Below are 22817 nucleotides of genomic sequence, written 5' to 3'. Positions count from 1 at the left end.
GAAGCCACGATTTGCCGGCGATCATCTTGATCATCTAAAATCGAACCCCAAGAATGTGAAAAAATGAAAGACTTTAGAAACTGAACTTGGCAACAATAGAAAGTGGCAGCTTTGTAGCCTGACAAAATTCAACAAGACAACATAAGCTGTTTGATTGCAACTTTCTCATTTTTTGTTCCAATTATTTCCTCTTTTTCTTTTTCAAATTGTTCATTCCATCGACTTTTGATCTGAACAAATAATTCATGAAAGATTCAAATTTATTCGTAAGTAAATCTGGCCAAATGGGGATAGAAAAGATTTTGACGGGCACAAAATGACAATTACACTTTTTGAAGAAGGCATGGGATGAACAAGAAAAGTTTCACAAGTTAGGAATCAAAAACTGAAAAAAATGAATCCATTCAACTGGTTCATATATTTTTTGACAACTGAACAAGAATCACAGAAAATAAATAACTTTTTTTGATTTAAAAAAGATTTCGGGTTAATTTTCTTTTAATTTTTCGCAAAGCTCGTTATCTGAACAATTTTAGGGAAAAAAGAAATAAGAAATAAGTGAAAAATGCGCATTTACTGGTTTTTCTACAAAGCACCAAAGAGTTTGGTAGTGGTTATCATCAATTAATTAGTTTTATGGGCAGGCGTTCCCGAGTGGGGAATCCGAGGCTTTTGCCAGTACTGATCAAGAATTGCAAATCCATCAATTGTAGCCGATAGATGTTTCGTGGCGATTTGTGAGAAATTCTTGGCTCCCGAATCATATCTGGAATATTTTTCATGGTTTATGTCATGTTTTGTGAATTCATGTCAGTGAAATGAAACTCACTTGAACATCATATTCATCATCGCTTCGGTACACTTTGGCGGTCCTTGTCCCGATATTTTGACAGCGGTGTCAGAGACCTGGAAACTCATCAAATGTGAGAAAGTGAAGGGTTGGAAAGTGGTCTCTCACCTCGTCCCATGTATACAACCCTCGATATTGGCACTTTTGATCTCTGAACAGGAGAAGGAAGTGTTTGGAGCTGGATGATGCCATTTGAGTGATTGTCTGTAAGTGTTTTATAACAGAATTAAATAAACTTATTAGAATAGTTAAAATCTTAAGTAGCCCGTCCTCATTTTACACCATCTGCTTCGTTTGACCCAAGCCTCTGTCATATATGAACTCAGCTGGTCTCACTTTTATTCATCTTTCAGAAAATACTTTTTTATAAACTCGGCCAACTTCTAAAATCGACAATTTCTTCATTTTCAATTTTTCATTGTACGGTTCAAAATTTTTGACCTTACCGCTTGCCGTGTTGCGTTATTAACTGCTCCAGGAAATACACTAAACTGAAGAGCGTTATTAATGAGTCCTCGATTCGATTTCGTGACCGTTTTAGCAAATAACTTGTGAGCTGGAAGTCAAAATGTTCTGTTTTTCATCAAATAATAATCACTCACTTGGTTCTGCCAAACTGCTGACTGAGAGTCTTTGCTCTACTGACGATTGACCTCTCATTCTTGGAGTATTTGTACGTGACTCCGTTACTTCACTCATTTGTGACTTTGTTCTGATAAATGGTGGTTGAGAGTGACCACGACCAGTAGATCTTGCCGAAAGTTCTGCACCTAGTTCTTTCTCCAACTTTTTCCTTTTGTATTCTTCCAGGATTTTTTGTCTGAAAAAATACTATGTCCTCATATCGAATGCTTTTTTATCGCTCACCGCTGTTGTTCCTTCTCAACTTTCTTCCTCAAAGCCAACTCCTTTTTCTCATTTTCAACTTGTCGTCTCTCAGCATTCCTCTGCTCAGCCAAATCAACTTTCCCTTCAATTTCCTCTTTCCTTTTCATTGTTTTGGCTATGAGCGCAGCTTTTTTGGCGATTCGTCGTTCAGCAGCCTAAAATATAATGATATGGAAAATAGCGAACTTTCAATGTATTTCGAAACTCACAATTTGCTCCATGTTCCCTCCAGAACTTTCTTCATCTCCAAATGTTCGGCTAGGAGTGTCGGTTGGACTATCATCAGATTTTCTTCCTGTCGATAAGTCATCCCGATCACTATAACGGCTGTGTCCACGACCTCCAGGAGCAAGATTCTCCGAATGATTGTCTAACATCAACTCAGGGAACCTTCTTGCCGTCTCTTCAGGTTGAATGGTAGTCTGAAACGATTTTTTATTATAACCTTGCTAAGAGTTAGCGAAGCCAAGATTTGTGATAATTTCTCACAGCATTATCCAACTCACCTCATCAGTAATATGTGGCACCGAGTCCTTACTATTGACCAAGTCTAACTCATTCTTAATGAATGTCTCATTCTGCCATGTTCTGCGAGACGCAATAGATCTTGCAGGCATCTCTTGCTTATAAGTCATTCCCCAATTCGTTAGATTTCTGTTGATTTCTAGCGGCGGGTCGGCTTGCATTTGAGTTGCCTGAAAATACAAAATAAAAGATGAAATTCCGAGAATTCAAACTCACATCGTCACTTTTGGAATGCAGATGGAAAGCGTTGTGATTTGGTGGATGCATTTGTTGTGCTTGTGCAAGAGGTTGTGATGGCTGTTGTTGTTGTTGTTGAGACATCTCCATGTCTAACGGCTTATTGGCAGTTTGAATATAGCCCATCTGCGCTGGCGATCCCTCCATATTAAAACCGGGTTGAGTGTTAGCCATTCCGTTGAAACCTATTCCAGATTGTTGCATCTAAAAGAATTCTTGAATTTTCGGAAAAACCAAAATACTATTGAAAGGTTCTTCATATTTCATACACAAAGTAAAATTTTCATTTAATTTATTTTAACTAACCTGTGGATACCCTTGCTGAACTGGAATTGGTTGCATATGATGAGGAATGAAATATCCTTCCGGAGTATATGCACCAACTGGTTGAACTGGCATTTGACCTTGTTGCATTTGCAACTGTTGTTGCTGATAGTCTCCCGGATACATGGACTGTACCATATACCCAGCATGATTAATCATACCATTACTCAAACTGTTTCGCAACTGAAAACTATGATTTTCTGCAAGAACTAGGAATAAAATGATAAACCTGAGATGGGTTTGCATAATTACTCTGAGCTTGAGCTTGTTGCTGTTGTTGTAATTGTTGCTGCATGTAGTAGTCATGTGGGGTTTGTGGATGTTGAATGTAGGACTGTGTCATTTGAGCAGCTGCGTTCATCGGTAGTGTCATATAGTTCGCTGGGTACGGTTGTCCTGCTCCTGTAGTGTTTATTTTACTGATGAGAGAAAATAAGGTATCTGGGTAGTGCACAAATAGTCAATAGACTAATAAAATGTGGCATAATAGCGCCCGATATGTGCCTTCTTTCATTTTCAATTAAAATGGTGCACTTCTCTAAAAATATAACCTTACCTTGCACTACACTTGGCTGCGACGAAGCTCTATTCAATCTAGCTGATTGTGTTCCGTCCTCTCCATCTTCTAATCCAACTCGCAATTCCAATGCTCTTAATTTCGCCTCAAAGTGGTCGTACCACTCTTCTTTTCCTTTATTCGTTTGGTCGTTCTCATTCTTTCGTAGTGCAAAAAATGCAGCTTTGCTCTTTTCTAATCGCTCAGTCTCGTTTGCAGAACTGAAATAAAATTGGTTTGAAAAACCCATTTGCGGGGAGACAATGGACTATTGGTCCACCCAATTGTGATGCAAGAAAAGAACATCAACTCACTTAATCTGAGCCATCTGTTGATCATGTTTCCTTCGCTTTTCTTCCATGGCAAGTCTCACAGACGCAGTTACATTGCCGTCATAACGATTGAGTTGGGCAGTTCCCGCTTGGTTCTCGAAGCCCTGAAATATGCATCTGTGATGAGTCATAATAATGTTTCACGAACGTTTTGCCATATTTTTTGCCAGCAAAATTTTCTAATAATCGCATCAAAATCTCACCTGGCGAATAGTTTGAAAATCTGTGACAGAATCTTGGTCCATACTTCTTCTTTGAAGTGCGATTGATGCTGGTCGTGAATAAAACAAACTGTCTTGACTCATCCTGCTGACCGATCTTGATGGTCCTTGAGAATGTGATGCTGCGGGTGGCGGATTATACATTCGGGGTCGATTCCGATTATGCATTGAGGATCGTGCAGCAGCATTTGCGGCTCTCAAATCAGGAATAGCAGAAGCAGGAACGAATCGTCTTGGAGACGGTCCAACACGAGGTGTTTCCACTAAAAGAAGCATTGTGAATGAAATGAAACCACACCTAGTTTTTCAGTAGAGTTATTACCTGGTTCAGGTGTAACTGGCGGTTCAAATTGAAGGAATAGGTCAGCAAGAAAGGCGTTCACATTCATTTGTAGTGAGTCACGCAGGTAGAGAAGGTCTTCGATCTCGAAGTGGAAGGGGTCATTGATGAGGTGATGGTGGCAGAATTGCCTGCAAATTGCGAATGATTAGTAATAAAATCTAGAAGTTTTGCTGGATTTTCGTAGAGAAACGTACTGTAGCAACATCAAGTTATATTGACAATCTCGAGTGGTAGCTGCTTCGTTAAAAGAAATATCTGAAATTGATTATGTAATTGAAGGACACCTTTCATAACATTCTTACCTGCAACAGGCATTTCTTGTGGCCTGTACCAATGTAGGAGAGCACAAAGACATTGGCCATCAGAAATATCTTCATATAAATCTTCCATTTCTGGTATATTTATAGCTGATTCTTCTCGTTCAACATCATCTCTGACCAATAAGCATATTTTATTGATCCAAAATAGCAATGCATCCACACTGTCTATCGGTTTTTCACTGCTCTCGACAGCAGTATGTCGGCTGAAAATTGAAACATCTTCTTTCTGATTTTTGTTCGGTTAATTTGATTGGGCTATAAGGAAGTATTTTAGAAATGTTTTGTGAGGAGAAGAATTTCGTGGCGTAGAGAAAAGGTTTCCAATTAACTTTTAAGAAAACACAGATTAGTAGTATCATTTCTAAATAGTTTGGTTTTAGTTTGTATTTTTGGGTTTATTGATGATGGAAGGAAGTGAAGAGTTTGGTTTTAATTTTTGAACTTCCTGGTTTATTAAGCTCTGCTTAAGAACAGCAAAGATTGGTTTTTTACTGCAAAGTATGAATTTCAACAAAAAATAATTTATTATTCCTTCGGGGATACTTTTAATGACATTTTCAAAAATCGTTTTAGTGACTACGGGATGAGATACCATTTAATACAAAATAAACTTGATTTGTGATACGTTTTCGCAGGTTATCTCATTTTTAAAATTCTCATCATAGTTTTTATTCGAACGGTGCCTACCTTACTGCTTCTACCACCCTGCTTACTGGAATCACATCTCGAAGATGTGCCATCATCAATGCGTCGATTATAGCGAGATGTGCTGACTGAAAAAAGCACCGGAAATTAAGTATTTCGTTGATTTTTTAGTTGCTTTTGTGCTTTCTGGTTTTCTTACAAAACAAGCTGACATTTTTAAGAACTGACTGACCATATTGAATGGGGATGAAGCAACCAGCTGCGCCTCTTCCACCAATTCATTCCCATCGTGAAGGACATCGATTCCATAGTCCGTAAGCACAGCGAGAACAGCTCCATGGCTTTTCTGAATATTCGATGAGAGTTGTAAAAAGCATGAGACTCATCCCTAAACTCACCGTCACTAGCGCTGACTCTTTGAATATCTTAGCAGCAGCTTGCGCATACAACGAACCATTGCAGAGGGCTCCGAGGACGGCTTCGTCAATTTGAAAGTGTCCCTGAATAATTGATGATGGTTTTGGTTTTTATTGTTGTTTTGCGTTCTGCGTGTTAACTATTCCCGGAATTTTCTAACTACGCAGTAACAAAAACACGATGACTGACTAATTTTCATGAAAATATCAATCAGTGTCGTTTTCTTTTTGCTTTTGGTTTCAATGAAGTAAGCTTCGCTTTCAATAATTTTCAGAAATTTTTTGAAATAAAACTACTTACATTTTCATCCCGTTGTACGCCATCCCTTAACTTGTCCGGCACGTCCCTTTTTTCTTCATAAACCCGTGAGATTAACCATCGAATCGATGCAGCCAATTTACCCTGAAATTCTCATTTTCATTACTTCCATTTTTCACCAATAGTTTTGTGACACAGAGTGTGCACTTCGGATGATGTTTCATTTTGTATTCCAGCGCGCCACTAAAAATGCATGGCGTCTGACAGAATGCCTCAAAAAAGTTTCGCTAGTAGTACAAGGGCGATTTCTTTTTTCCGGTCGCCGACCACAATGGTTTAAAGAAAAATGGCTCTTTTTGGAAAACGCTCCTCTAAGAATCTTTGGATGAAAACCAAAAATGACTCACCTCATTTTCGTCGTAGTCCTCTATTGCAAGCAGTGCTGGTAAGGCAAAATCCATTTTCTCCACGGATTTTAAACCTTCTGCTTCTGCTTCTGAAATTGGTGAAAATTGAGAATAGTTATGAGAGTAACGTTTCGAAGGAAGAAAAAAAACAGAACAACGATATGTACGAGATGGGGAGGGATATGCGACTTCGATTTCACAACAAAACACACAAGTGTCCAAGATGCAGAGAAATAGAGAGTGAAACGAGAGAAAATTGAGGACTGCTGGTCGGAGTCTAGGCGTCAGTTTCTTTTTCTGCTTGTTTTTGAGAAGATTAGAGTGTTGCATATGAATATAATTCAGGAAAATGTGAAATACGGGTATAACTTTTGAAGAATAATGAAGGTTTGCGTGTTTTGAAGGTTGCAATGACCACTTCACTGCATTGTATTGGAATAGATGGCCTGACGGACGGGGGCCGCGGTTAACAATGGCCGATGGTGAAGAAGGGGGACCTCCTTTTGCTCGTTGGCTGCCCTCGTATTCTACCCCCCTCCCGCTCACTTGTCGGTCCTCACTCGTGTTTGGTTCGGGATAGACGCTATGAACAAGAAGAAGAAGAAGAAGAAGGATAGTGAGGAAGAGAAAGGATGGGAGGAAAGAAAAGAAACGGGGCAGCAAAAGATGACTGCTGCTGACCGTTTCGCTCGACGGGCGGTGGTCGAGATAGAGAGCACGAGACGCAGACAGTGTCTTAACCTCGCTGGTGGAGGTATTTCTTCCAGTGAAGTGGAATAGAGACCCCATTATCATTTGTCTATTGATTTAACGTGTGTGTTTGAGTGTGTTCATAATAACAATAGTTATATACTTGATAACTAGAAAAACTGGAAGTAATTATACATTTAATGCGAGTCGTTTAGATTATTAGATTGTCAAGATTTCCCTGGAGAAAGTCATCCGGAATAAGTAACACCCGTTCAGTTTGTGAAATGGCGACATATGTGATGTTTGCACACGAAGGGGGAAATTGGATGAAAAACTAGCGTTTTATGTGCAGTTTTTTGGATGTTTGCCAACTTTAGAAACCGAGAATAAGGGGAAGAAGAAGAACAGATGTAATTTTTTGTATTTATTTGGGAAAGTACATGGAATATGAAAAATAAAAACTAAATAATTGATGGATAAATATTCACTAGTAACAATGAAACTATAGAATGTGACAAAATGAACGCGGACCACCCACACGCATCCATTTCGCTCCTGATAACATCATCTCATTTCCAATGAGGGAGAGACCTCATTAATCAACCAACACGTAGTTCTCGCGCTGCGCATCCTTGCATTTAGGGATGTTTTTCTATGCGACAAGAAGATGTATGTATCGATTCGCGAAATTTTGCAAAGTTTTCAACGGAACTGGTTATGTTAATAATTACTGTCGCACTTCGTCTATCCCTTCACATCGTTATAATGTAATTCGATGTACACGTTCCGTTCATTTCGGTGTGAATGATTCGTGTTTTGCCGCCAACTATCGACTGAAAGGTCAACTCATTTGCTCAACGGAGCAGAGCAAAAAGCATTAGTAAAGGGATTGACAAACAAAAAGTCAAAAAGGGAGCTCTCCCAAATATGGGAACACAGAGTGGAGTCTGAGAGAACGAGGAAGAAGGAGATGAAGAAGATGAAGAGAGCAAGTGGGAACTCCAGCTACAAGATAAATACATCGGGTGCTTGAGAGAAATGATGGACATGTTGGGGTGTGGGTTTCAAAATCGGAAGTTTCTCATGTCAAGGATAAATCATCGATGTTGTTCCTAATTTTTCTGCCCTTTTTCGCCAATCTGAATTCTCAAACTTGTTCAGATGTCTTTTCAAATATCCATCTATCCTTCTTTTTTCGATGCTTTAATTAGCGGACTAATCGCAAGATGTTGCCATTTTTCTGAAGGAAACGGTTGATGCGATTATAACTGTTTTGATCATAGAAGAATTTCTGGCTTTTTGAGGTGTCAAGAAAAAATGAAAATGAAAAAGAAAAGAGGATTAGACAAAAAAGTGATAGAATTTTTGTTATCAGTTTGCCATTAAGCATAGTTTAGCTGAAATAAATACTTTTTTTGGCGGAGAAAGAATCTTGATGGAATCTGATTTTTGTAGTTCTGTTGTGTAGAGAAAACGAAAATGTTTTCAGTTATAAAAAATTGTTAATAATACATTAGCGAAATGAGTGAAAAAACCCAATCATATACGGAAAAATCCTTAAACAGATATCTTACAGAAAAAAAACTGATCACTCATTGATTAGCAATCCTAACCAACGAATAATGCTTTGTTTTGTTCCGTGCTTTTTTCTATCTTTTTCGGTCTCTTTGGAAAGATTTTTCTCTTTCTCCATCTCTCTATAGTATTGACATTTCACTGACAACGGAACATGTCGACCCATTTTTTCGAGCGAAATAACTAAACACCTACTGGTCAAATTAGTCATTTATTTCATCACAAAGAAGAAATATATTTTTAAAAACTCATAATCGTAAAGAACTGAATCAGTTTCTCAATGAATGCAACGAAGTGAGAAAATTGAAAAAAGGAAGAAAGCTTCGGAAGAAAAAAAAAGAATTAAAAATCGTTGGACCGGTCGGTTCGGATAGAATTATGAAATAATTATTCTTATGACTTGAAATGTCTTCCGTCATCCACAACTTGTTTCAAATTTGCCACTTCTCTCCGCAAGTCTTGTACTTCTTGACGCAGGTCTTTTTCCTGAAAGCTTCGTTGGTTTCTTTTTTCTGGGTGGAGTTGTTTGTTCAAACAATAACAATATATGTTTTATAAAATAAAAACTCATGGTATGAGTCAGCACTAGACGTTTTTTGATATGCATTCTTACTAACAAAACATGAAAATGAATATGAAATGCATACCTTTACAAGATTAGAAGACACTGAACAGTTCGGACAGTTTGCAGATTGAGAGGAGACGGTTTGGAAGTTGTCGATTTCTCTTTCGAGTTGGATACACTGAAAATTGAGAGGTGTACAATTATTACAAAATCTATCAAAAATCCAAAGAGTTTATGAAGACGTATTTTTGTCCAAAGCAGTAAGGGACGCATTAACCTGAATTTACAAAAACAGAACTAAAATGTTTCCTTGTTTTTTTGATAGCTATTCTCCAGGAAAACTGAAAAAATACTTACCTTAGCCATCAATCTTGTCTTCTCCTCTTGCACCGTTCGCATGCAAGTGGACATGGCGGAATTCTGCCTTTGACAGTTTGAAAGTTGCTCTCGAAGAGCTTTCTCGCCCTTTTCAGCTGCGGACACTCTACATTTCAAGCCCTCAAGTTCTGATTTCCAAGCTCTTTCCTTATCTTGATAAACCTGAATGATTTCAATATTTCCTCTTGATTGTCATTTTTATCACCTACCTTAATAATGATTTCTTCATTCTGTTCCATTGTGTTTCGAATTTCTTGAAGTTCCAATTCCTTATCTCGAATGAGATTCTGCAAGAAAATCGTTAAAAATTAAAACCCAAATCATCTTTCGTGGTCTTATCACCTCATAATCAATTATACCCGAATCGCTTGGAGATGGCGTCACATGAATACCAGAAGAAGATGATGACAGAGTTGTAAGGACAGTTTTCTGTTGATTTATCTGCAATTAATATTGATGAATGATAGCAGCCGGACAGTCAAAGTAGTAGCCTTCCTTCTCAATTAAAAAATGAGTGGGAAAGTACTCTTGGCGCGTGCTGATAAACCTGTTCCGGTGGGAAGAATGGGAACGAAGACGAATTGCTAGCGGTTGATCGAATAGAAGCGTTCATCTCTCGACTTGGGTCTTTGGCTGCAAATGGATAGCAAAATTTTCTTTCTGATTTATGAAGTTAATTACCCTGATACATCATGAGAAGATCTGATAACGAACCGTTGCTTTCTTTCGAATCACTTCGCAAAATTGAGTCTACTCTGAAACCAGAAGGGGTTTTGATAGTATCCCATTGAAAAAGTACAAACCTTCTAAAAGAACGTCTATTACTATCGTTATGGTTGATGAAGTCCGGTTTTGGCCTGTGAGCAATTGGTCGGAATATGGTAGCTTCATGATGAGAATATTTTGGGGAAGTTACAAAATCTATCGGTGGTCTATCCGCATTATCTGAAATTATATCCGGTATTTGAAAGATTTATGATATTTCCGTTAGTTGAGCTTATTTGTGTTTGAAAGTTCAAAAAGTTCAGTTTCTGATTTCACTTGACTTCAAAAAGTACTTGTACAATAGTGCAAGTGGATAGTGTGTTTTTCACACATATCAGAAATTTGATATCTCAGGTATTTCCATTGCACACTGTGATAAAGATCAAACGGAAAAATGCTCACATGTGTTTGAAGAGAATGGCTGCCATGTTCCTGAACGTCTTCTAGCACTGACTTCTTTAAGAGTCCTATGATCCATGGTTGCTCTGAATTAAAGTTATTCACCAAATGAACTTTAGAAAAAATGAAGTGACTTCGCACCGAAGATATATGATAATGAAGAGAGGGGAATGACTAGGGTTGGCAAGGAGTGTTGATAACCGAGGCACGAAAACAGTGGCGGCGAGAGGGTTTGAAGGTCAGTGAACAGTCAGTTGGGTGTGGGGCCACACACACGCAATACACAGTAGATGAAGAAGACGAATTCGGAACAACTTTCTCCGGTTTTCGTATAAAACACTATCCCCTCCAACACCGTCAACAACATTTTACTAATCGTATCAATTAGTTTCTTCCTCTTTTCAATTCTTAACTTCAAGCTTCTCGACTTAATGTGTGTCAATCCAAGATTACTGTATCTTTTGTTTCTGATAGATGACTTACAATGCGTTACTAGCGGATTGAGTAGTGTGGACGGGGCGAGGAATGTTAAGTTGAGTGGTTTGAGGTTTGATGGTTAAGCTGGAAAACGAGGGTCACGACAATTCAAATATGAACATCAAAAATACCGTTGAACTGTTGCAGGTGCACTATTATCACGTGTTCGAGGAGTTGTTGAGTGTAGTTGAGCTTTCCATTGTTCCAGTCGCGTGGAAGGAGTGTGGTTCAGTTTTATTTTTTCTAGAAGGACTAACTATTGACTTGAAAACTTAAAACAATGTCTTTCAGTGACAGTAAAACTTTTATAAACGTATATACTTACCCGGAGAAGAGGATAAATGTCGTGTCTCTTTAATCCCTTCTTTTATGGTCTCTCTCAACGGAGCGAATATCTCTTCAATCATGGCTTCAGTAGAGAATCCGTTACCAGATGAATCGCCGACTCCACTTGACCTTTCACCAGACGGACCTGGTTGCAGAGTGATGTGTTTTGGTGCAGCAATGTAGCACCAGTGCGTCGATTTCTTGCTCATCTGAATCAAAATAATGATTGAATTCCGAGAAACATGAGGGGTGTCGTAGCCGATGAAATCGAGGGTGGTCGTGGTGTCTGAGAGCTAGTCGTCTGAGGTTCAACCATAAAGTATTAAATTTTATGACTCAATTTGGGTCAACAACACATGTTTATAGCAGACGGGTGGATGGATAGTGTCCAATGGGGATTATGAATAAAATGGACATTGAGAATATGTAGGGTTGGGTTATCTAAGCTTCTCATATAAACAGATCTGTGCCTTGTAAATACTAAAAGTAGTGAAATAAAGCAAACCAAATAAACCATCAGAAATTTTTTTGACAAAAGAAAAACTCACTGCAGAACTAGGCTCCACTGGAAGTTTCACAGTTTTCTCAATCCGCTCACATGTATAAAATCGTGGTTGTGGCAGGACAATACTCTTGTGTGTTTTTTCTCGACATCTGGAAATTGAGACATCACACTAAGAAAATGAAATGAGACTTACATTGATTTCCTCTCGATTTTTGTTTCCGCCAGACATTCGGAAGCGTTTTTATCTCGTTTCATGAATAGCTTTTGTGTTGTCGCTTTATCTGGACTCGCTTTAGCTTTTTTGGTTTTACCAACATCACTACTGCTGATTGTAATACTTTTCTTTTCGGACGGTCCTTCGTTTTTGTTTCTGAAATATGAAAAAAGCATATTATATCAAAAAGTATGATGACGTAACGAACGAAAAAGAAAATAACACAACTGACCGAGATTTGTCTGACTTTTCTGATTGAGTGACAGCTCGCTGAGGAGTGCTTCGTTCCCGACTTCGTGACCTGCAATTTTCGCAGTGAAAGTACGAATTACTTAGTTGGAAGATGTTTTCCGGCCGCAATAACATTTTTTGTGGATGAGGTTGTGTAAACTAGATGCTCGTAAGAGCTGATACATCAACAAGTAACACTAGCTTTCTGTTCACTTGGTAAGCTGAGAAGGGTTTGTCAATGAACTTGTGAAAAGTAGATTTTCAGGAAATACAGAGAAAAATACCAGTACTATACTAACATACTATGTAATCTTTCGGGAATACAAAAAAATAGTACTTTTGTGAAAGTAATCGATTCAAAATAGTAGAAGCTAACGTTTTTTCTGTTTAGATTTTTCAATGTAAAAATATTATGGTTTAGCGAATGTCATCTGATTTCTAGAGCTTAAGATTTGAAAAAATAAAACATTTCTAACTCAAAAATAAAGAAAACAATTTAATGAGAGAAGTTTTATATAAAACCACCCTGAAATCTTAATTTTGACCACATCTTCACCTCGCTCGGAATATAGATAAGGGATTGCGGAGCGTCTGCATGGTTAGCACAGTTGGAACGACGCAATACGAAGCTACTCCACAGTCCAAAACTCCACCTTCCAGTCGGCGTCTACGTCAAGCTAAGACAGCTGTCTTTCCACTCTCTATCTTCATTTCATCGGGCGGACCGCTCAAGACATTTTTCTCTTTGCAATCTGCGGCTTATCTCCCGAGAAAAGACCCTCTCATTTCTCTTTTGATCTCATTATCTTCAGTTTGGTCTTTCCTCTTGGGCTCGCCACGACACGTGTTTTTTCACTCGTCTCCAACTTTTTTCTCGTTTCTCTTTTTGTTTCCTCCCAACGTCTTGTCTTGCGCTCCAAGGCCCGTTTCGTAGCAAAATTTATGTGATGAGTGAGAAAATGACAAAGGACTCCGACTAGAGGGTGGAGTGAGTGGTGTGATTCAAAATGAATGACTAGCTGAGATTTAATGAGGAACAACCACTCAGTTTTGTTGAGAGAAGCGAGTGTTTTGGGAAGGTCGGCATTCGATCACATTTAATGCTGCTTCTCTTTTTAATTAGCAGATTGATTGTCTGATTCCCACAGCCATTATCCAAATAAACAAAGGTTTGATATTGGGTAGTTTTATCTGGCATGAGAAAATACGAAAAATAGAAGAATGAAATGTTTACGGAATCATATTTAGCTGTGACGAACATGACGGGTGAGAAGTCTGCTGAGATCCCTGTCAAGTGTTCTTTCCATCGAAAATTCTTTATCAGCATTCAGCGGTGGGATCTCTGGGTCCACATCAAAGAATTTTCTGTGAAACTCAACGACAAACGGAACTTCGTAGAGTCTCGCGATTTCCAACAAGTCATCTTTCAGGTGATCTGGAACATGATTTGTTTTTAAAAACATCAGACAAATATACTGAAAAACAAAACAACAAGGATTTCTTAGAATCATATGTTTCAACTCACAATTACACCAAAACTTGTGATGACAGATATCAATCAGAGTGACAAAAGCGTCGTCTCTAGACTCCGTGAGTATAAGATCGTCATGTCTCGAATATTTATCCGCGTTTTGAAGAATTTGTTTGAAGAATCCTGACATTGCCATGAGATACTGAATACAATTTTGGTAGTTATGCATTTTTTAAATTGGTAATTTACATCTTTGTTCATCATGATTTTGTATCTCCCAACTACAATTGTCAAATCAACGCAGCTAACATTTCTCAAATTACTTGTTCCGTGGTAGGTACGGTTGGAAATTATCCGCTCCACACTTTCAAATCGTTTGAAGTCGATAACTCGGGCAGAGCAATGAATCGATGACTCCGTATCCATCATATTCACCACATCGTTCCATTTCATAAACGTCGGAAGATACATCCGATCGTTTTTGTAACGATAATGTTTTAGAATGAACTTTTTGTTCATCACATTGACCTCAGTCGTGTATTCACAAGAGCACCCGGGAGGAAGAAAGTGGTTATATTTGACCTCAAGACCTAAGTAGTTTGTACCATTGAAATTCAGCTTTGCAATCGTAAGGGTCCTGAAAAAATTTGGAAGCAAGTTGACATGAACAACAAAATAAAAATAGCTTGAGAAGGTTGAAAACTCACAAATCACATTCTTGACCTCCGATCATTATTGGAGTGGATGTCGTTGGCAGACTGAGGTTTGCTGTTGCCATCTTCAAACTTTCTAATGAAAAACGGGAGGAGAAGTGAGAGAAAAGGGCGGTTGTACGAAAAAGGGTCTAATTGAAAAAGAGCTGAGCCAAGAAACGTTCAATACAAAGAAAGGAAGTTGCTATTGGAATAGTCAAGCTTGATTCACGAGTATAATTTCCGCAGGGAGCCAGTGTCCTATTGATTTGGAAAACGGGAGAAGAGACACGTGGATTTCTGCTTTTCGACTTTGACTAGCGGAAACACCCCATTCTTTTTTCGTCGTTCTCTAGCAAAAAATTGGAAAACGAAGCTAGTAGCCATAGTATTAGGATGACGGCGTGATTAATGTGACATGTTTATTGGCGGTCTCGGCCGAAATTAGAAATTCTACATGATGGGAAAGTTTGACGTAAGACGAGTATTACAATAGAAAATGTAGTCAGAATACACACGTCATGCAAATAGATTTTGTTGAACATAGTTTTGATCAATTAACATTTTTAATACCAGAATAGAATAAGCTCTTGTCACCTGAGACTTTCAGATGTAACTCATATTTATAGAAGTTTGTTGTTATTGATGACAAACACGAATAACATCAACAGTTTATTGATTTCAAACTTGAAACATGATTGAATGAAATCTCAAATCATTTGGAGGTTCTCAACGAACTCCTTTGTTGAACTTGTGAATGAGTGGCTCCAAATGTGGGAATTTCTCTTGGTGTGAAATCAATCTGGCGAGTCTTGTATCTTTAGAGTAGTCATTCATCCAATAGGTCATGACTTCCATTTTGTTCTTCAAAATGATCTTCTCCCTTTGTTCAGTCACATATCCACCACATTTCAGGATGAGTTCATAGCTGTCACTCGAGATTTGTATTCTCATCGCTGAAATGAAGGATAAAAGGAAATGTTCTTATAGATTGTCTCACGTTCTCCTCCACTTTCCATGTTGTTTGCTATAATGACAGTGTCTCCGAACAAACAATAACGTGGCATACGAATTCCCACAACACCTGTGACCACTGGTCCAGAATGGTTACCGATTCTCAGTCGGAGTTTCTCATCAGGACAATGGCTGACTGTGAATGTCTAAATTTTCTCATAGTTGAATATCTGAGCGAAAACTGTAAAGCAAACCTTGATGCTATCCAACAACTCCAAACTTGCAGCAGCAACTTCTCCAGCATGAAGATAACTATTCAGATCAGGAAGTCCAGAAACAAACATGTAGGCATCTCCAATGGTTTCCACCTTGTAACAATCAAATTTGTCGATTATAGTGTCAAAGTTGGTGTACAAGCTATTCAACATATTCACAATTTGCAAAGGTGTACTTTTGCTACTCAAAGAAGTGAATCCCACAATATCAGAGAAATAAATCGAAACGCTGTCATAGAATTCTGCTTCAACAGGTTGTCCATTCTTCAAGCTGTTCGCAACAGATTTTGGAAGCAATTGAAGGAGCAAGTTCTCATTTCTGATCCTTTCATCTTCAAGTTGTTCGGTTCTCTCCCTTATGACATCTTCCAAATTGTTACGGTAGCGGTCAAGTAGGTTCATGATATTATCAGCAATGTTTCCTTTTCTGGAAAATTATTTTTTGAAATAATTAAACTAGAAATACTTGTGTCTTACAATCCTTTGCTCAACGGCTTCAAGAGTTCCTTCACTTTTTTGATGTTTGGTCTTTCATCCGGATCCTCTGCCCAACATCTGGAAAAATACACATCAGTGACGGGAACAAACTCTATGAAATTACTTTTCAACAACCGAGGACACTGGATATGGAGCCTTTGTAATCAGATGGATGTCTGGTCTAGTCAACGCTCCACCATCAGGAAATTTCAGCTGCTCAATGATTTCTGAAATTTTGGTGTTCTCACTTCATATTACATGCCCTTCTAAAAATACCATCAGAATCAAGTAGGTCATCTCCAAACGGTCCTTGTCTACCATAAATCTCATACAGAATGATGGAGAAAGAATAGATGTCCGCTTTCGCAAGTTCAATCTTCGAGAGATCATGTTTCACTGCGTAGCGACGAATGATTTCCGGTGCAAACCACAGCAGGTCTAAAGATAAGAAGATAATAAAAAGTTTAGTTTCGCGGTTTGTCTACCATCAGGTTTAGATTCCGGTTCATCTGCTCTGATTTGTTCCATTCCATAGCTGCTCAGTTTAATTCTCCAGTAAGCGTCCACAATGCAATTCGAACTTTTCAGATTTCCATGGTAACCAATTTTTGAGCCTTCATGAAGAAATTGCAATCCTTTGATCACATCTTCAACAAACGATACTCTAAACATTCTGTCTAGACGAAGATCGTCATTTCTCAACAAATCCTAAATTTTTACATTTGGTAGTTAGTCACTGAAAATGATTTCATTTTACCATCAAACTTTTTCTTGGTCCATAATGATGAATAGTGAAAATGAGATCACTTTCATTGATAAGTCCAAAAAATCTGTTCAAGTTTTCATGCGTCTCGTTCATCAACTGTAAAAATGAACATTGTTTCTTAGTCATGAACTTTTGAAAAATGATATCACTTGTCATACCAGATCAATTTCCTGTTTCATCTCCCTCGTCAACTTCAGTTGAGTCTTATTGATCTTTCGCACAATGACCAGTGTATTATCATATTTTGCCAGATGCCAATCAACAATTTCCAACCAATCATCTCTATTTCCAGATGGTCCTTTATCAGACTTTTGCATCTGACTTCGTCTCGCAGCTTTTCTGATTCCATTTGTGTAAAAGTTCATTGTCGCATTGCCGACCGGCCCAGGGTCGTCATATTGAGACTGAAGGACATTTTTTGATTGGAATAGAAAAACGCGTCATTAGTTACTTACTCTCATACTGATTGCACTCTGCATGATACTTCCTCCTCTGCTAGACCCGAATTTCGTCATATCAACCAGTTGAACATGTTTACGATGAACCAAGAAATATGAAGATTCAAGCCGCCGTTCGTAAGCAATCCATCTTTGAAAATCACACAGCACATAGAAAAGTATTTAAATAGAATAAGAATACCTGACAATGTAGGCAATGACTCCAACGAGTAGAACGATGGCAACCACGCAGACAGCAATGAGGATGATCTCGAGTTCTGACAGGTTACCTGTTCAACAACGGATTGGGTTACGGTGCCGATCAGCTGCTAACCAGCTAGTCTAAACTCCATTCCAAATGCTATTTCAAAACTTACGAATACTTGCTGGACACAATTCACTGTTGAATCCACATGCTGGTTTAGACTTTGGTAGTGCTCCATTGTATATCCCGAGTTGAGTGAGATTCTTCCACACGATGGACTGAAAATGTTTGTTTATCACAGAAATCTAGGTTTTATTGTTTACATAATTTCCTTTTCCATCCGGCAACATTCTTGCAGCCATTGTCGCCCATTCTGTCAATGGAATTGGTCCCGATAAACTTGATGATTGTTGTGGAGCCCAAAGAATGTATTCTCGTTGGGAAACACGATTAGCATCAAATTTGGTTACATACCCAAGCAGTGCTAAAAATTTAATTTCAGTTGTTCTCAAACTAATTATTGTTGGTACATGTTACTCCTCTTCCAGACATAGTTTCCACAAGCGCTGATGGATTTCTTAGAATAGATGCTCCATGAACACTAACTGTTTCAGATAACAATCTTCCCATGTCATATGCATTCACAATTGATGGATTCTCCGAATACCAATATCCGTCTTCCGACCACTGAAATATAATCAAAACTCATTTCCTGTTGCCGTACGTTAAATCTTTTTTCCAGAATATCACATGACCCGGGTTGAGCACTCACTGGATCATTGTTTGCAATTCCATCTGCTTCTGTATCACAAATCGGTGGACAGAATGATTTTGCTGCATCTTTATCAACTCGCTTTTGAAAGTTTGTCCATTCATCGCTGAAGTCTAAAAGCCAAACGACTAAATTAGTAAGGAATGATATCACTTGCTTTTTGGATAATGTGGAATGTCGGTGAAATACAAGAATGATCTGTAGTACTGTCTGACATCAGAATCCGAAACTCCATAACCAATTGTGGAAAACATTGTGTTCACTGAATAAGAAAATTGAACTTTAAACTTTGGTAAATGTGAATTATTAATAATAACCTCGATTTGTATTGAAACTGAAGTAGTTTGCCGAGTCGCTGTCCACCGGTCCCATCATTACTACAAAATACTTTCCGGTCTCCAACAATCCCAACGACGACATTACATTCATGAAATAAGTGCCAGCGACTGGGTACTGTAGAATGATAATGTATACTGAAAAAAATCCTTTTCCATAAGAATTTTCTTCGGAACTTCTTACTTCTGGTTTTCAAGTAAGTCTCCAAAATAACATCGATCACAGACTCCAATCCAGTATACATAGCGGCATTTTGATCAGCTGAGAAACCTCCTTTTCTTACAAAATCCAACTAAAGTATTGTAACGGTTAGTATGAGACAGTGAATATAAGAGGCCTACTGTGATGGATTCTGATGACAATGAATCCAGTAGTTGATCATGATAAGTGTAGTCTGTAGGTCCATCTTCGACAAAATTGAGAACAGCAACATTTGTCCAGCCGACTGATTTGGCTAGTTTAGCAAATGCTCGGTATTTTCCTCTGAATACGCAACACTATTTTTAAACTATCGGGAGGTTTCATACCCTTGAGTAGAAGCCATTTCCAGAGCAGTCGACGAAGGCATCTGTGACTCTCCAACTTGATCGAAACAGTTCTGGAATACAAAATTCTCCTTGATCTACTTGGTTAAAGTATTTCAATACCACAAGAAGACTAGTAGCATCATAAGCCTGGGCAAGAGCTGCCACTTGCTTGCAATCTGCCTCGGCTCCAACAATAGCCAACAATTCATCATTCGTTTTTTCTACCAGCATTGTATCCAACATGCTTCTGCAATTTCGTTAACCTAATTATCTTCCCTCGTTATCCGATGTACATAAATTTCATCAGGCATTTCCACGATACGCCTTCCCAAAATACACTTCGATTTGGCTGTGAATTTCAAAAATTGTTAACCAAGTGAAGAGTGATCAAGTTCTTTTTCAACTCAGATTCAATTAACATCAAATTGAAAACGAAAAAGATTCGACTATATTTTTAGGTACAACTTTTGACAGGTACACGCCTAACCCATCAAAAGAACCAATGTATGTTCCTGACCCAAAATGGAAAATTGGCCAAGGTACGAATACGTGCCCACTAATTTTCTCTCTTCCTATTCTATTTTCTTCGAAAACCCTTATCATAAATTTAAAAAGTCCTTGCAACTGGCGGGATAAGTCTTTCAAAGACTTTGCCGTGTTCTCTCTCGTTTCTCCCCCACTCTCCTTCTACAGTTATATTGTACAACGAGATGACGTTATTAGACTTTTAGAGATCAAAACATTGCAAAACACGGGTGGGCTGTAGCACGTTAGCAAGAATGAGAGAGAGGAACCGTCTAGTAGAGAAAAATTGGAGAGAAAGGGAGTGACTGGTGATAATTATAAAGAATAAGTAACCGAAGTATACTGTAGATGAGTAATTGTAAAGATTGGAAAGATGGATGTTAAGAAACATACGATAATTCAAAAAACAATAACATATTAATATGTGACTCACGACATGTAATGTCCTGTTTGATCACCGATCTTGAATTTTCCTTGAACAGTTGGGTCATAGTACTCAACTTTTATGTTGGAATTGACAAATGTTCCATTTTTATTCACACCACCTCCATCTTGCAATCCTGAATTATTACTTTTTTCTAGATGAGTTCTCCCAAATTTCAACGATATACCGTAATAGAAAGCCAATCCAACATACGTATCAGATGTACAGTAATCCACATTGAAGTCCACATTGCACGCGTATCTCCCAAAGAAAGTTACATGATCAGATAGAATATTTGGTAGAAACAGAAAAAAGATTCCAATAGATAACATTCTCGAGCATACCATAGAATAGGAATGAAATGAAACAGAAAAATCTAAAAAGGTGGGTTTTCGAATTCAGGTGACTCCAATTTCCTGTTAATAATTGCTCTTTTTCCTGCTTCATTTTCATGACGCCTCTCAGGAAATTTGATTTTTTAGATTGAAAATAAAGTTTTTTCAGCTTTTTAATCCTTTTCTCTTTCAAACTCTACTCTTCCACTTCCAATTTCCGGTGGCTCCAATGCAATATGAATCACATGAAAACATTTTTTCAACCATTGAGAAAAGCTAACCACCGGATCACGAACCACCAACAGACGTCAGCAAAAAATTACATTTTCAGAGAAAAGAAGAGAGATAGATAGAGTTGGCAACTGTTGTTATAAGATGTTTCAAAGAATGATTTCTTATTAACTTCCCATGATCAGGAAACGCTTGTCTTGAAAAGGAAAATATGCTAGAATTTGAAGAAATGCACGTCAATTCTTTTCATAACGATTTCTATACAATGTTGCACTTTTCTATAAAAATCTATATTGGTTCCTTGATGTGAAGATGTTGGTTTCTTTGCCTCCCCTTGAATCTTTATGACGTGCGGTCAAAAAGTGTAAAACGACTGACCTTTTTATTTTTATCTTAAAGATGGAGACCAATAGATCGAAGACTGGGTGTGAATAGTGAAAAAGACGGAGAAGAACGTGATTGGTTTTTAGGAGTTATAAAATTTAACTGCCCAAGACTAGGACGAAAAAAGGGTTCACCAAACAGTCCATTATCAGCTGATAGTGCCTGAAATTCTTCCGCTTTCGTTTTTTTTACAAGTTTTCAGTCTTTATGTTCCGATCATGTGTTACCGAATTGAAAGATGTTCATTGGCAAATAGTATATAATACATATGGCAACATTACGTAATATTCAAATAGGTGACCAGTGAAGCTACAAGTTCTTCGAAGTGAATCAGGCTGTTTTGGAAAGATGAAGACACGAAAAAGGGAACGGGAGGAATAAGGACCAGTTGGGGAAGGAAATTGGGACAAGAAAAATGTTAGCACTCAATGTGAATAGAGAATGTTTATGAAGTGCCTAGAGACTACTGTACATTTGGAAGTTGAAGGTGTTGCAGTTATAGTTTCAGGTGAAGTTGTTTCAGCGTATCATTCGGAATCGTTCTCTTCAGAATCGAATTCTCGGCTTCTAATCTGAAAATTTGATAGTATGAACATGTGATAGTAGGATGTCACGAGGCACAAATTGCAAACACAGGGTTCAAAAAAGTAACGAACCGTCTAACGTGATTTTCCAAATCGAATATTTTGCTTCGCAGACCATCCACTTCTTCCCGGACGGCGAACATCAAATGAGTTTTGACAAGATCCTGAAAAATATGATTTTTTATTCATCTTAAGACATTATGTCATCTGATAGAATGGCTAAAGCAATTACAATTGGAACTAGAAAGCTTTCTATTTGCGGAAACATTATGTCATTTCGGTTTTTGGTTTTTATTGTTCAACTATTCAAGAATGTTTAACACTAATTAGGTACCAGTACCAGTTGCGCGTATTAACTTTTGTTAGGCGCACGCAGGTATCTCTGATGAAGAAAAGCGCACGTATCTTTAATGTTTGCAAGAAAAAAACACTCACCATTGCTTGCTCGATTTTGTTGTCAATGCCATTGTGAGCTGGTGGACTAGCGGCGACACTGTAACATGAGCCCGATGAGGAAGATGGTGAGCATCCACGGGATATTCCATAATGGGGTGAATATGTTGGGACATGGTTGACAGCGCATTCAACAACTGCACAATGCCACATGGTTAGAAAGAAGCAGTAAGATAGAAGGAAACTGTTTGGGTGGTTGGAAAGGAGGTGGGGAGAAGAAAAAGTATAGAAGTTTTTGTGTTGGACCGCTTTTATGTGGTCGACTGATAGCTGGTCTCGAGTTCGAAACAAACAGACACACGATATAGGAGGCGCGGGAGAGAAGAGGGAGGGAGAGGGAGGGAGAAAGAGGAAAAGAGAAGAGTCAGTCACTTTTTCTGATCAGGTGTGGGCGTGGCTTGGCGAGCCGCCAACGAACGGACAAGGGGAGTGATAGTGAAGAGAAACAGTGAGAAGAGAACTTTTGGGGGAGGAGTGAGAAAACAAGTTGCCGCTAGGAAAGGGTGTGGAGACACTGGAG

The 22817-nt window shown here is 38.3% G+C and overlaps 6 protein-coding genes across 6 annotated transcripts; all 6 read right to left on the bottom strand.

Annotated features, from left to right (window-relative positions):
* Positions 1-624: 624 nt before the first annotated feature.
* GCK72_023376 (uncharacterized protein) lies at positions 625-6377 on the bottom strand (the record flags this gene model as incomplete). The annotated part of the gene is made up of 22 exons (XM_053735369.1): positions 625-766; positions 830-906; positions 959-1054; positions 1297-1406; positions 1453-1670; positions 1718-1893; positions 1948-2160; positions 2245-2433; positions 2480-2704; positions 2807-3007; positions 3054-3226; positions 3381-3601; positions 3695-3816; positions 3916-4196; positions 4256-4404; positions 4471-4531; positions 4579-4799; positions 5284-5369; positions 5474-5587; positions 5640-5741; positions 5959-6060; positions 6324-6377. 22 exons carry the CDS (start codon positions 6375-6377, stop codon positions 625-627), a joined length of 3333 nt encoding a protein of 1110 aa, XP_053578935.1.
* A 2604-nt stretch (positions 6378-8981) lies between these two features.
* On the bottom strand, positions 8982-12394 carry GCK72_023375 (uncharacterized protein; the record flags this gene model as incomplete). Its single annotated transcript, XM_003106573.2, has 14 exons — positions 8982-9074; positions 9236-9331; positions 9511-9693; positions 9741-9818; positions 9874-9972; positions 10079-10164; positions 10213-10286; positions 10335-10476; positions 10699-10781; positions 11179-11256; positions 11304-11415; positions 11498-11708; positions 12048-12153; positions 12198-12394. The coding sequence occupies 14 exons, from the start codon at positions 12392-12394 to the stop codon at positions 8982-8984; spliced, it is 1638 nt and encodes a 545-aa protein (XP_003106621.2).
* Positions 12395-13693: 1299 nt separating this feature from the next.
* Positions 13694-14698, bottom strand: GCK72_023374 (uncharacterized protein; the record flags this gene model as incomplete). Its single annotated transcript, XM_003106589.2, has 4 exons — positions 13694-13884; positions 13975-14122; positions 14170-14557; positions 14628-14698. 4 exons carry the CDS (start codon positions 14696-14698, stop codon positions 13694-13696), a joined length of 798 nt encoding a protein of 265 aa, XP_003106637.1.
* Positions 14699-15341: 643 nt separating this feature from the next.
* GCK72_023373 (uncharacterized protein) lies at positions 15342-19604 on the bottom strand (the record flags this gene model as incomplete). The annotated part of the gene is made up of 21 exons (XM_053735368.1): positions 15342-15568; positions 15613-15772; positions 15821-16268; positions 16319-16396; positions 16443-16545; positions 16595-16756; positions 16804-17026; positions 17076-17180; positions 17243-17488; positions 17540-17672; positions 17724-17811; positions 17899-18004; positions 18050-18210; positions 18257-18413; positions 18499-18611; positions 18656-18760; positions 18816-18971; positions 19018-19126; positions 19176-19317; positions 19362-19432; positions 19482-19604. 21 exons carry the CDS (start codon positions 19602-19604, stop codon positions 15342-15344), a joined length of 3216 nt encoding a protein of 1071 aa, XP_053578934.1.
* Positions 19605-20315: 711 nt separating this feature from the next.
* On the bottom strand, positions 20316-20657 carry GCK72_023372 (uncharacterized protein; the record flags this gene model as incomplete). Its single annotated transcript, XM_003106583.2, has 2 exons — positions 20316-20446; positions 20498-20657. The coding sequence occupies 2 exons, from the start codon at positions 20655-20657 to the stop codon at positions 20316-20318; spliced, it is 291 nt and encodes a 96-aa protein (XP_003106631.1).
* A 1099-nt stretch (positions 20658-21756) lies between these two features.
* Positions 21757-22450, bottom strand: GCK72_023371 (uncharacterized protein; the record flags this gene model as incomplete). The annotated part of the gene is made up of 3 exons (XM_003106778.2): positions 21757-21832; positions 21917-22008; positions 22280-22450. 3 exons carry the CDS (start codon positions 22448-22450, stop codon positions 21757-21759), a joined length of 339 nt encoding a protein of 112 aa, XP_003106826.1.
* Positions 22451-22817: the final 367 nt, after the last annotated feature.

This window comes from Caenorhabditis remanei, chromosome X (assembly GCF_010183535.1).
Source record: "Caenorhabditis remanei strain PX506 chromosome X, whole genome shotgun sequence".
NCBI lineage: Eukaryota > Metazoa > Nematoda > Chromadorea > Rhabditida > Rhabditidae > Caenorhabditis > Caenorhabditis remanei.
Note: the sequence above shows the minus strand (reverse complement) of the source record. Positions and strands in the feature narration are given on the sequence as shown.